Consider the following 12,107-nt stretch of genomic DNA (forward strand, 5'->3'; position numbering starts at 1 on the left):
GATGTATACTCACTTAGGGCATTGAAAAAATAGTTTAAAAACGGACTTTAACTAAAGAAATATTATAATCTTTCCGAACTTAAGATGAAAACTAACTTAAAACTAAAGAAAGCTACGAATTACGAATTTATAACAATTAAAAAAGAAATTATATTAGAACCTATCCTTTATGCTATAATAACCAAGCTTAAACTAAATAATTTAAAAGAAACGACTTAAATCTAATCTAATTAATTTATAAATTAGACTTACAATTTTATTAAAAAAACAGGAAAACCCAACAAATAAACTTATTAATTGACAAATACAACGAAACCAATTTAGAATATACGAAACAGCAGGACCACTACAGACAAATAATCATACGACTGATAATACACATTTTCTACAATAGTACCGAAACGCTCGGCCGATACCCAACCAAATAATTGTAACAAAACCATAGCGCAATCTATTTCGCTCCCAACGCCATCTATCGAGGATAAAGACAACTTGGATTATTTATTTATACTCCGTTCGGGCATTTTCTTTGTACTAAAAGTTTAATTATATTGATATAATTTTTTTCATACCTTTTTACTATTTGTTAACTTTTTTCGATGAATTAAAACAATAACATGAACCGAAGTCGTGTAACGATCGACATAGAATTATCTATACTCCGTTAGAGCGTTTTCTTTGTACTAAAAGTTGTATTGTTATATTTTTCATTGCTTTTTACTATTTTGTAAAAACAAATTTCCAATGAATTAAAACAATAACATGAACTGAACAATTGTAATTACACCATTGCGCGATCAACGCCATCTATCTACGGAGTATAGGAACAGCCCGACATTGTTAAATTCCGTACTATAAGTACGAAATTGAACAATAGATGGCGATGTATGTCCGGAATAAATTTATTTTTTATTTTATTTTTATTTTATTTTTATTTTATTTTTATTTTATTTTTATTTTATTTTTATTTTTATTTTATTTTATTTTTATTTTATTTTTATTTTATTTTTATTTTATTTTTATTTTATTTTTATTTTATTTTTATTTTATTTTTATTTTATTTTTATTTTTATTTTTATTTTATTTTTATTTTTATTTTTATTTTTATTTTTATTTTATTTTTATTTTATTTTTATTTTTATTTTATTTTATTTTTATTTTATTTTATTTTATTTTATTTTATTTTATTTTATTTTATTTTATTTTATTTTATTTTATTTTATTTTATTTTATTTTATTTTATTTTATTTTATTTTATTTTATTTTATTTTTATTTTTATTTTATTTTTATTTTTATTTTTATTTTTATTTTTATTTTATTTTATTTTTATTTTATTCTTATTTTATTTTTATTTTATTTTTATTTTATTTTTATTTTATTTTTTGATTTTTGAAATAAAAATATATCTATGTCCTTTCTAAGGTTCTAAACTATATCTGTACCAAATTTCAACCAAATCCGTCAAATAGTTGCGGAGATTAATGGTATAAGCATAGAATGTTCGACGTGATTCTTTAATTTGACATAACTTTTTTATTTATGAACCGATTGACATGAAACAAACACTAAATGTAAATTTAAGCATCCCACAATATATTCGTGAAAACCGCATCCAACTCGGATCAGCCGTTTCTGAGATTAGCGCGCACAGACGAACAGACAAACAGACAAACAGACAAACAGACAAACAGACAAACAGACAAACAGACACAGAAAAAAAAGTTAATTACATTTTTGGGTTTGACATCGACATAACAATAACCCCTGCTATTTTTTTTATTTTTATTTTCAATGTACAGACAGCACTTTTCTACGATTTTATTATATGTATAGATATAGATTTCTTTATGGCAACAAACATTTTAAAAATACCTATATATGGTTAAATTGGAATAAATGATTTGACTTTGACCACTGTGTATTTTGCTATGTCGCTGCTTGGGACTTTCCTAGGGGGGGGGACAAATTGAATTATTCGAGTTTGAAATCATTGAAAATATGAAATTAATCGAAGAGCAGGAGTAGGAACAAGGTGATTTTTAGTTAGAGAGAAAAATGGGATGGTATTCCTGCCTCAAAAAAATTTAATTAAAATTACATAATTTATCAATTTCTTTTTGAGAAATGATTACACCGATGACAATTAAATTAAATAAAGTTTTGTTAAAAATAACAGATACACATCTGTTATTTGTAATGCTTTAATCGTTTCACCAAAAAAATAATAATCAAAAGCAAAACAACCCAACACAGCTAACATAAGTCCTTTACTAAAAACAACTTAAGTACCTATAAGTAGGTTGTAAGTTGACAGGTAATCGTACAAACACTGGGACATATCCTTCCGTAGTCTCCCTACTTCTGACAACGCTGGTACTGCCTCTGAGGGGGATGAAATGGATTTATGGGATAAAAAGGGCTTCATAAGGATATTTATTTGGATTTAAGTCAACGGAACCCTGTTTTGTTTTGTTTAGGGCGGTTTAAGAGGTGGTTGCTTTGGTTTTAAATTGTAAATTGAGAGAAAATGTTTGATGTTGACGTTACGATTGGCTCTTATTCTGGGATCGTAGTAAGATTGATGTGTTTCTTACTAGAATTTTTCATCATCATCATATCAGTCATAAGACTTCCACTGCTGCACATAGGCCTCCCCCAATGACTTGCAGATAGGCCGTTGGAAGCGACATAATAGTTAGTAGGATAGTTTTTCCGTATAACAGAAAAATCTATTACAGAGTAAACCAAGGTGAAAGATTTTCCAGTTTTATAGAATAAAAGTGTAACACAATGTTAGCGTTTCTCCTTTACCGTTACACTACAACAATTTTCATCATACTACATCCCTTTATAGCTCCCGAGCTCCCCGTTATTATTAAGAACTTGGAAATCGAAAAACGAAGCAATCTCCGTACATTGTAACAACAAAAATAGAAACGAAATCTGTTCACAGCAAACACGATACAAAGGTCAATAGTAAAAGGACGGTTTGGAGTAAACCTTTATTTTCCGGAAGATCCTCGTTCGATGCCCAATAAGCAACTATCTTGGATATAAAATAGTAATTTTCTTTGCCATTTCACACGACTGGACTTTGTGTTGTGGGTTTTCAAGCCTTTATCTTAATGCTGGCACCACACTTTCGCGCAAGTCAAGAGGTTGTTGAGATACATTGTCGTTATTCTATAGTAGCTTTAGTGCTCCTTGCATTATAAGACAGCAATGTACTTCGATGCCGTGTCCGCTTGCGCAAGTGTGGTGCCAGCATTAGGTTAACTGACGTCACTCTATAAGTCTATACGATAACGTTCAACCCTATTGTCAGCAATCGTTTTTCTATGCGAAGAGGTTGTAATGGAGTTGTTGGGATCATGTCTGGGATGTTCTTGAAGTGTTTTCGTGTTCTGTATTTTTATAGGGTGTGGTGTCTTTCTTTATCGTCTTGTCTTGTTTGTAAGTAATGTTTTGACGGTTTTGTGGTTGTTTTTGATTACGGAGTGATGTGATGGGTAATTTTTCTGCCACATAAATCAAAATTATCATAAACATGAAACATACGATTAGAAGAAATTGCATGTGTTATTTTTCTCAGTGTTATTTTTTACAATAATGTATACTTAGAGTCATTTAATGGTTACCTTGTCCTGTCGTCAGTAATAGTTTAAGTAATCATTAAATGTCTCTAAGTGCGACTGTTGCTGTTTAGTAACAGTTATTAACAAAAATTAAAATGCAAATAATATATTTATTTTTGTTGTTTTTTTTTCTTACTTTATTTCGGGTGTATTGCTTGTCCCTGGTGTTGTATCAAATTAATGTTTTATCTTTCTTTCTTTCTTTACTTCTTGCCCTTTCTGGCTCAGTTGAGAATATGAAGTAAAATCTTTTCTTTATCTTCATAGAATATTATACCACGAAAAAGACATTTTATATAATATGTGTTTAAGCACAACAACTAGCAATCTGTTTTGATATCAACTAAAAATATCTAAAACGACTATTCGCAGGATATTCTGTGGTATCTAGTCAAGCACTTAAGTGTATTAGGCTAGACTTTCTAGAAAACATATATTTTTTGTAAGGGAGATACATGTTTTTGATCAATCAAATGATATCTTTAGATAAACTATCATATTATATAAAAAATCATGGCTTTTGGGTTATTGAATCTTAGTTGTTGTACATTTTCTTTACTCGTACATATTTATTATAATCTTCATCCGCCATCATGTGGAATAAAAAGTGTCATATGTTTTATTCTAGACCATAACCTTCCCGTGTTCCAAATTTCATCCCGATACCTTCAACTATTTTGACGTGACTAACTAATACACATACACACAAATACATAAACACACAAACTTACAAACATGCGCATTTATAATAATAGTAAGATGTCCTTGAAAATCAATTACAATATAAGGCAAGTAATACTACGGGGTGGTAACTTTACCATGAACTGCTGTGTCAATTCTGAATGTGACATTGATGTATAACTTAAATACATCTAAGATATGTACTTATAAAATATCTGTGACAGTTTCCTTGTTTGGCAGTCGTAGCTAAATTTTTTTTTCAGGGCTAAAATTATCCAATTACTTCTCTCGCCAGGGTAAGGCAGGCAGGCGGCTATGATCACTACATATACTGATGACTACCTATCTTGTCGAGTTAATAGTGATTAGGTAGTCAAGTCAAGTGTCAAGCCAGTAATTATGAATCTTTATTAGCTAATGAGACTTAGGTAAGCATGAACATTTTATGATTTAGGTAAATTAATAATAATTAGTTCCTGTGTGTACCTAAACTACATAATTAGGATATGTGAGACGTGAATTTATAATGGTATTAGGTTTTACAATCACGTCATTTCTTTCCTTATATGTCGAGGAGTCATATATATGTTTTTAATGAATAAATTATTGCAATTTTCCAAAATATATTTTTTTTATGAAGAGCATTTATTTGAGGTAAGGTTGATTACAGTTGTACATAAACATTGGGATAGAAACCAAAAACCCATACATAGTATTAAAGATGGGTAATTTTTTGGATAAGTACTAAAAATGGATAAATATTTGTTTTAACTAGAGGACCTCCATAAGTAGTTGTCACTGAGCTGACTTATAATTAAACTAGCTTTAGCCAGCGACCTCTTGCGCACAATCCCGTTTTTTCCCTTAGGATTTTCGAGAAATCTTTGGATAAAAGTATCTTATGTCCGTCCTGTGGTTCTGTTCCCTACCAATTTTAGTCAAGTTGATTTAGCCGTTCTTGAGTTATAAATAGTGTAACTAACACGACATTATTTTATGTTTTATATAGATTATAACTCTACAAACATTATAACATGTATCGGTCGATTCTCAAACTACTTGTAAAGATAGCACGTTAACATACGCTCCATCCGAAAAAAAAACGCAAATTGTTAACGGCGTCATTATCCTTAACCAAAGGTTAATTCTGCCGTGTAGAACACAATATTTGGTTTGAATAAATTAAGCTGTGACACCGCTCTTAACCAATCCAATAAAAATAAGGATAATAATAAGCTACCGCGATGCTTAATAACGCAGGAGATTAATTATTTGTTAAATAAAAGTGAAAGGTTTTTGAAAAATCACAATATGTCAAAATTCCATCTGTAGATTATTAAAACTGGCTATAAGACACCGAATTGACGCCGATTGCCATGACAGCACGTAATCGACCAGTTTCACCGAGTTCATATAAAGAAGGTATTGCAGTTTTGAAGAAAACTCGCGGCCAAACCGTAGTGAAAGGAGGTTCTAGTACTCAGTGTATTATTTTAGACATGTGGACTCTTTTGTTATACTCTGTGCTTTTAAGTAGTATGTGTGGTGAAGCGTTCTTTCATTTAGGTAGGTGTTCCTTTTTTAAATATTTTTTTTTTTAAAGGGGGTTCTCTACTTGCCTAATTTTTGTGGTTACTAGTTTGAATGGTTCTGTATTTAGTTAATTAAAGGCTTTCAATATAGGTAAGTGTAACTGCTGAGCTCAAAATGTTGGGTTCGATGTCTGGATAGGGCAACGTGTAATTAGTTTTTTAATTTTTTTTTTCAAGAACACAGAGTCTGGAATTATCCTTAGTTGTATGTATTGTATTGTATTACACATGTGTGCACTTCTGCTTACACTTTCAGGGTTTAAAAGGCAGCAAATTATACATTAAATTAAGCATTTAAAACTTTATAAACGAAATTAATTACTTTAAAAACCTTGTCAATCTTATTCAAATTTACATACTACATTAAGTTTTTCTAGAAAGTTCTTACCAAACTTCTGTTTACGTGTTCATTAAAAATAATTGCTTCAATTAAAGTAATTTAACACCTAATACACCAAACTTTGTTACTTTGTTTTGTATTTACTTAATAAACTCATCTTTTGTTGTTGTTTAGAGACTTACTAGCGTACTCAGAGAAATTTAATGATTACTTAAACTATTCCTTAGTGACGATTTTGATCCGAAAACAATTGCTAAGGAGTGGGTTAAGTAACCATTAAATGACTCTGAGTATGGCAGTCACAATGGTTTAATTTTTACAATAACTATCATGAGATATACTAAATTAACTAAAAATTAAGCTTTACTCACGTAAATGTCTTAAGAAAAAGCTCTAGTCGTTTCGAGTCACAGAGGGACACTTCATATTGGCATATAAGGCACTTAGATATTTAAAAGCTGTGTCAGATAGATACTTAAATTTTATTTACTGATTTTCAACAATGGATTGTTGACAATGATGATGATAATGCATTTCTAAATTAATTATATTGTTACTATAAATGCGAAAGTTTGTCTGTTTGATTGTTTGTTACTACTTCACATCACAAAACGGCTGAATGGATCGAGATGAAATTTAGAAAAGGAGTATATTATGGTCGGGAATAACGCTTAAGCCACTTTTTATTCCACGAAAACGCGGGCTTAGCCACTGGCAGAAGCTTTAGTAAATAAAGAAATATTAAATTCAATAGAAAAAAAAAAAAACAAAATAAAACGTTCGAATTTCGAACGTGCACGTCAACATGGCTGCCAGTTCTAATGCAATAAATAAAATAACCCTCCATCGAACACTATTACAAATAACACATTTTTCTACGAATAATATAGACTTTATGTCAGTCATAATAAGATCGAATATAAATTACTATTTATTACAGAAAAGCCGATTTTCTTCTGCTACAAAGTATGTCCACTTTACTGTTCGCCGCGTCGAAGTGATGAGGGTAAGACTTATGTGTTAGTTATTTCGCTATGTTGAACATTTTGTACCTAATTTCTATTGAGATAAGGGCGTAAATGATTGAACTGTGATGTTAAAGGGTACAAAAATTCGTTGTAAGTGTAAAATAGTATTGGATTTTTAAAGAAATGCTTTTAAGGTTTGACGTAGCATTAGTTGTGTAAAATCATTGTTAAAAATTGTCTTGAATATGAATCATATTTTTGTTTGACATCTACTATTTTATGGAAAAAAGACCTCATTTAATGAGAAACTAAGGTTTATATTTTTTGTGTAATTGTTAAAACTTGGAAGCAACATGATGAATTCTCTATTAACCACCGGTGGTCACCTGTGACTTACGTTAGTGGAGGATTTGCCATCAACAGTTTTCCATTGGCAGTCAAAGACTTAAGAAACAAATCTTAGTTTATACTAGTGGCTCAAACTCTCAAAGCATTCACATCATCAGCCCATAAGTGGCCACTGCTGACCAAAGGCCTCTTCTCACACAAAGAAGGTTTGAGCATTAATCACCACGCTTGCTTACTGCGGGTTGGCAATTTCAGACCTAAAATTAGAAGTTATAAACCCAGGTTTCCGCGCGATGTTTCCCTTCACCGTTTATCAATAATGTCTAAATAATCTTAGAAAGTACAATACCTATGACTCGCAAAAACGTCTCATTGGCACTTGCCGATCTGTAGGTTTCGAAACCCGCTCTCATGCACAACTAGCAGACGTCTTGAGCCTCCGTTCCACCACGACATTCTCAAATCATTAATTCAATAAACATTTCATTTCAGATGCCGAATCCCTAATCTACTTAGACGACGATCCATACTCCTTCGGTCCCAGTGGGTGGGAAGAGTCTTATAGCCCTTATCCATACCACATAGGGCATGTAATCTATTGCCACCCAAAACCCACCACCAGTACCACGACTACCACCACAACAACGACCATGAAGCCGACTACTGAAGAACCCACTTGGATCTGTATGGTGTGCAAAACGAAATGTAATTATCCTAAGAGCTAGTAGACCTAGGTACTTAGGTAGTGTAGTAGTGAATTTTTGTTAAGTAAATAAAACCATTTTTTTATTGGAGTTGTGTTTTTATTAAATCTGTAGTGACAGGAAAGTAGAATTTTCCAGCTGTACTTATTTCTTCATATACATATGTATAAATATATATTTGACTCATGTCCATAGCGATGTTGCCAGACATGTTGACCAAAGTCCGGCAACGTCGCACTTCTTCACGCGACATCACTGGCGACGCGACACCTTGTCGCAGGTTAGTTGTCCCCTAGTATATACTTGGCTTTACAGGCTCTAGATGATGATAATAAACAAACAAAAAATAATAATAAAGTTATAGAATAATTATCGCAGTAGATATTACAAAATTGTGCAGTGTTACTTAGCATTTTTTATGGTGTAAGCCAGTAAACGAGCAGACGCATCACATGATGGTAAGTAATCGCCGCAGCTTATTGACACTCGAAATACCAGAGGCGTTACAAGTGCGCCGCTGGGGGTTTTGGGGGTGAGGCATTTAAGGGTTGTTGGGGATTCGGGAATTGGGAAGGGGGGAATTGGGCCTCCAGTAACACAACGCAACTCAGCGTAATCATTGTTTCACGTCGGTTTTCTGTTGGTGATATCACCCATTCGTGGCGAAGCATGGCTCTCTCACACCTAAAGGAACTCACACTTGGAAGTTTTGAAGGAATAAGGCGGCAAAAAATTACTCATAACACTTTTTTTCATAATAATTTTGTCTTACATTACATAGAAGTTAATCGTAAACATCTATTTCTATTACACACCTCCTTTAGCAATATTTCTGAAAATACTTCCTCAACCATTGTCAAAGATTCATATTGCGTATTTCCATAAATACAGTATTATAATATCTACCTTATGTTGGGTATAAATAACGTTCAGTATTCCCCCACAACAATAGATATGTGACGAGTAGAAAGTGTATTCCGTATGCCAAAGTATCTGTTTGTATGGTTGTGTGCAAGTTATGTAATGTAAGTTTATATTTTACTCTCTTGAGTAAAGAATAAGGTGACGAATCCAATATGTTGTAAAGGACAGATAAGCTAAAGCTGTGCTTTTCTTGATAATGTCTGAAGATTTTTTTGGCTCAAAAACAGCTGTAACGACTTGTGTATAAAACAGAAATTATTCGTCTCTTACAAGAATTATAACATATCCCTAATTAGCGAATTGGTAAATAGGTATTTATCCCCGAACAATGATGCTTGCTTGAATTTTTGTGGAATATTAACCAGCATCGCCTTGGACTTCTGCAACACATTGGGAGATTAAGCCATACTTCAAAAATTAAGAACTAAATAAGTATAGGATTAATTCCTAAATCTAGCTACTTGCATTTGAAACTTAACAATGATGGCCAGTGAAAGTTTAATAGTAGCCAATGGAAAGTCTCAAAGCTATTACTTCTGTATTTAATTTTATTGCATTTCACACATTCTTATCATGTGCATTTATGATTAGTTACCCATTGTTTCTTTGGTTCGTTATTTTCAAAGATATCGAAAGTGCTGCTGTAATATCTGGATATTGTGAGAGAGACTGGACAGCGATACAGTATCGTCTTGACTGTCACAAGCCATTGTCTCACATATCAATTGCTGTTCGTTAGTCTCACTAAAACTCGAGAACTGCTGGGCCGATTTGGCTAATTTTGGTCGTGAATTATTTTATTTGTGAAAGTCCAGGAAAGGTTTAAAAGGTGAGAGATAAATATGTTTGAGGCGAGGCGGTACTTAGTTTGTCGAGAGAGCTAGTCATTAAAAATGTTTTCTTGAATCATACGTTTTCTTGTAGAGTCACTACGTATTATCAGTGAAATATCACATTTTATGGCTTATTGGCATTTGCCCGAAAGATTTTGTAGCACAGTATCTTTGTACAACCCGGAAATCGAATCTAACCTCCAGCCAGACAGTTACGTACCTATTCATAAAACATACGTGTTAGTGCCACTGCTAAACTTTATGAACAAACGATTGATTATAAAGCAAGTAATCCAATATTGAATCTAAATGTCAATGGACTAAAGTCTGTTTCGCGTTAATCTGTGAAGTGCATTCCTCTGTACGTTGAAACATTTGAAGAGCTCAAAGGGATTTGTATGTGGCCATGTAAATAGAACTGTATTGTATCTTGGTTCTAGGAATCTAAAATATCCTTTGACAATATGTTTTTGTGTCAATATGATGAATGTGACTGTATTGGTTACTGTCACACAGTCACATAGTCATACAAGCAAAAAATTCTAGTTATTCATAGTCCTATTTTTAGTTTGGACGTTGTATTGTTTTAGTAGGTTTTCCATATATCATATTCTAGCTATTGCCGCGCAGTTTCACTTGCACTATTATTCCTACTTCTACTACTCCTACTCCTATTAATTGATCGTAGCGTGATGTCATATAACCATTACCTTCCACGCTAAATGAACTACGTACCAAAATAATTTTTCATTCACTGCTCAGCTCCTATTGGTTATAGCATGATGCTTTACATCTTATAGCCTTCCTCGATAAATGGACTGTCTAATACAAAAATAATTATTTTAATCGGACCAGTTGCTTTATTATATTAGTCTATAGATTGAAGTTTTTACGCCCCAGTTTTATATTTTATATGTATACTTTAAATTACAAATTATTTTAAGTTCAGCCATTTCGGCCCACTGCAGGGCAAAGACCTCCTTACCCTCCTTCTACTCCTATCTGTGTAAAGCTTTTTGCGGCCAATCCTTGTCATTGGTTATAGCATGATGCTTTACATCTTATAGCCTTCCTCGATAAATAGATTATCTAACACAAAAATAATTATTTTAATCGGACCAGTTGCTTTATTATATTAGTCTATAGATTGAAATTTTTACGCCCTAGTTTTATATTATACTTTAAATTACGAATTATTTTATTTTCAGCCATGATCGTCCAACTGCAGGGCAAAGACCTCCTTACCCTCCTTCTACTCCTCTCTGTGTAAAGCTTTTTGCGGCCAATCCTTGTCATAGATATCGAGGTCATCCTGCCCTCTCCTATTGGGCCAGCCGTGACGTCTGTGGACGTTGAGCGGTAAATTACGACTTATAATACAATGTACACCAACTTTTCACCATTTGTGTTATAAGTCCAATCTAATAAGGGATGAGCCGTGCTGCTAATGTGAAATTTTTGTAAAAAAAGCCCAGTTATACTTTGACCGAAGAAGACCGTATGGAATTGCACCCGAGACCCCTCGCCCGGCAGTCGCCCTTACAACAACTCGACCAAGGAGGCAGTCTTAATTGATCATAAGATATATATTAAAAGTAGGATATGACATATAAATTGAGGATACATAATTATGTATGACGCACGATTTTTACAATATTTTGACATAATTCCTTGTACGTATGTAAATGTAACTCTCACTGTCAAACCTGTACCGCAGGTTACAAAGTAGTGTTTAAAGTTTATGTAGATATAACTAGACATAAATTCTAGATTATCTAGATGTGCACTTCCTAGAATCAAGTTTTTTATGTAATACAAGTTGGAAAACCTTATCGTTGAGGTAAATGCGTAATTATTGCGGTTCAAAGTGGTATTTTGACCTGTTTAATTTCTAGTTATTGCGAGTTGGGACCTTTCGACATCTATAGAGCTATGTAACTTTACAATCTAGTGTTGTATTATGTGCTAACAGTATGTACTTAGCTTTACTTTTACTCAATTATGCTATTATAATTATGTAATGTAGAATTTGCATTCTTTGGTTTTGTTTTTAATATAAAATGATTTTTCTTTCTAAAATA

General features: G+C 32.4%; 1 protein-coding gene across 2 annotated transcripts; it reads left to right on the forward strand.

The window, feature by feature from the left end:
* Positions 1 to 5,622: 5,622 nt before the first annotated feature.
* LOC118272139 (uncharacterized) lies at positions 5,623 to 8,336 on the forward strand. 2 transcript variants are annotated; one of them, XM_050693693.1, is made up of 3 exons: positions 5,623 to 5,739; positions 7,190 to 7,255; positions 8,058 to 8,336. In XM_050693693.1, exons 1-3 carry the CDS (start codon positions 5,694 to 5,696, stop codon positions 8,288 to 8,290), a joined length of 345 nt encoding a protein of 114 aa, XP_050549650.1. In that variant the 5' UTR covers positions 5,623 to 5,693; the 3' UTR covers positions 8,291 to 8,336. The 2 variants fall into 2 exon arrangements, with proteins under 2 accessions (XP_050549650.1, XP_035444381.2); XM_035588488.2 differs by lacking the exon at positions 5,623 to 5,739 and adding an exon at positions 5,754 to 5,883.
* Positions 8,337 to 12,107: the final 3,771 nt, after the last annotated feature.

This window comes from Spodoptera frugiperda, chromosome 5 (assembly GCF_023101765.2).
Source record: "Spodoptera frugiperda isolate SF20-4 chromosome 5, AGI-APGP_CSIRO_Sfru_2.0, whole genome shotgun sequence".
Lineage (NCBI taxonomy): Eukaryota > Metazoa > Arthropoda > Insecta > Lepidoptera > Noctuidae > Spodoptera > Spodoptera frugiperda.

Coding starts and splice junctions, on each gene's coding strand:
- LOC118272139 (XM_035588488.2), top strand. CDS start 5,817: ATGTGGACTCTTTTGTTATACTCTGTGCTTTTAAGTAGTATGTGTGGT. Junction 5,884..7,189: donor TGAAGCGTTCTTTCATTTAG/GTAGGTGTTCCT, acceptor TATTTATTACAG/AAAAGCCGATTTTCTTCTGC. Junction 7,256..8,057: donor GCCGCGTCGAAGTGATGAGG/GTAAGACTTATG, acceptor ATTTCATTTCAG/ATGCCGAATCCCTAATCTAC.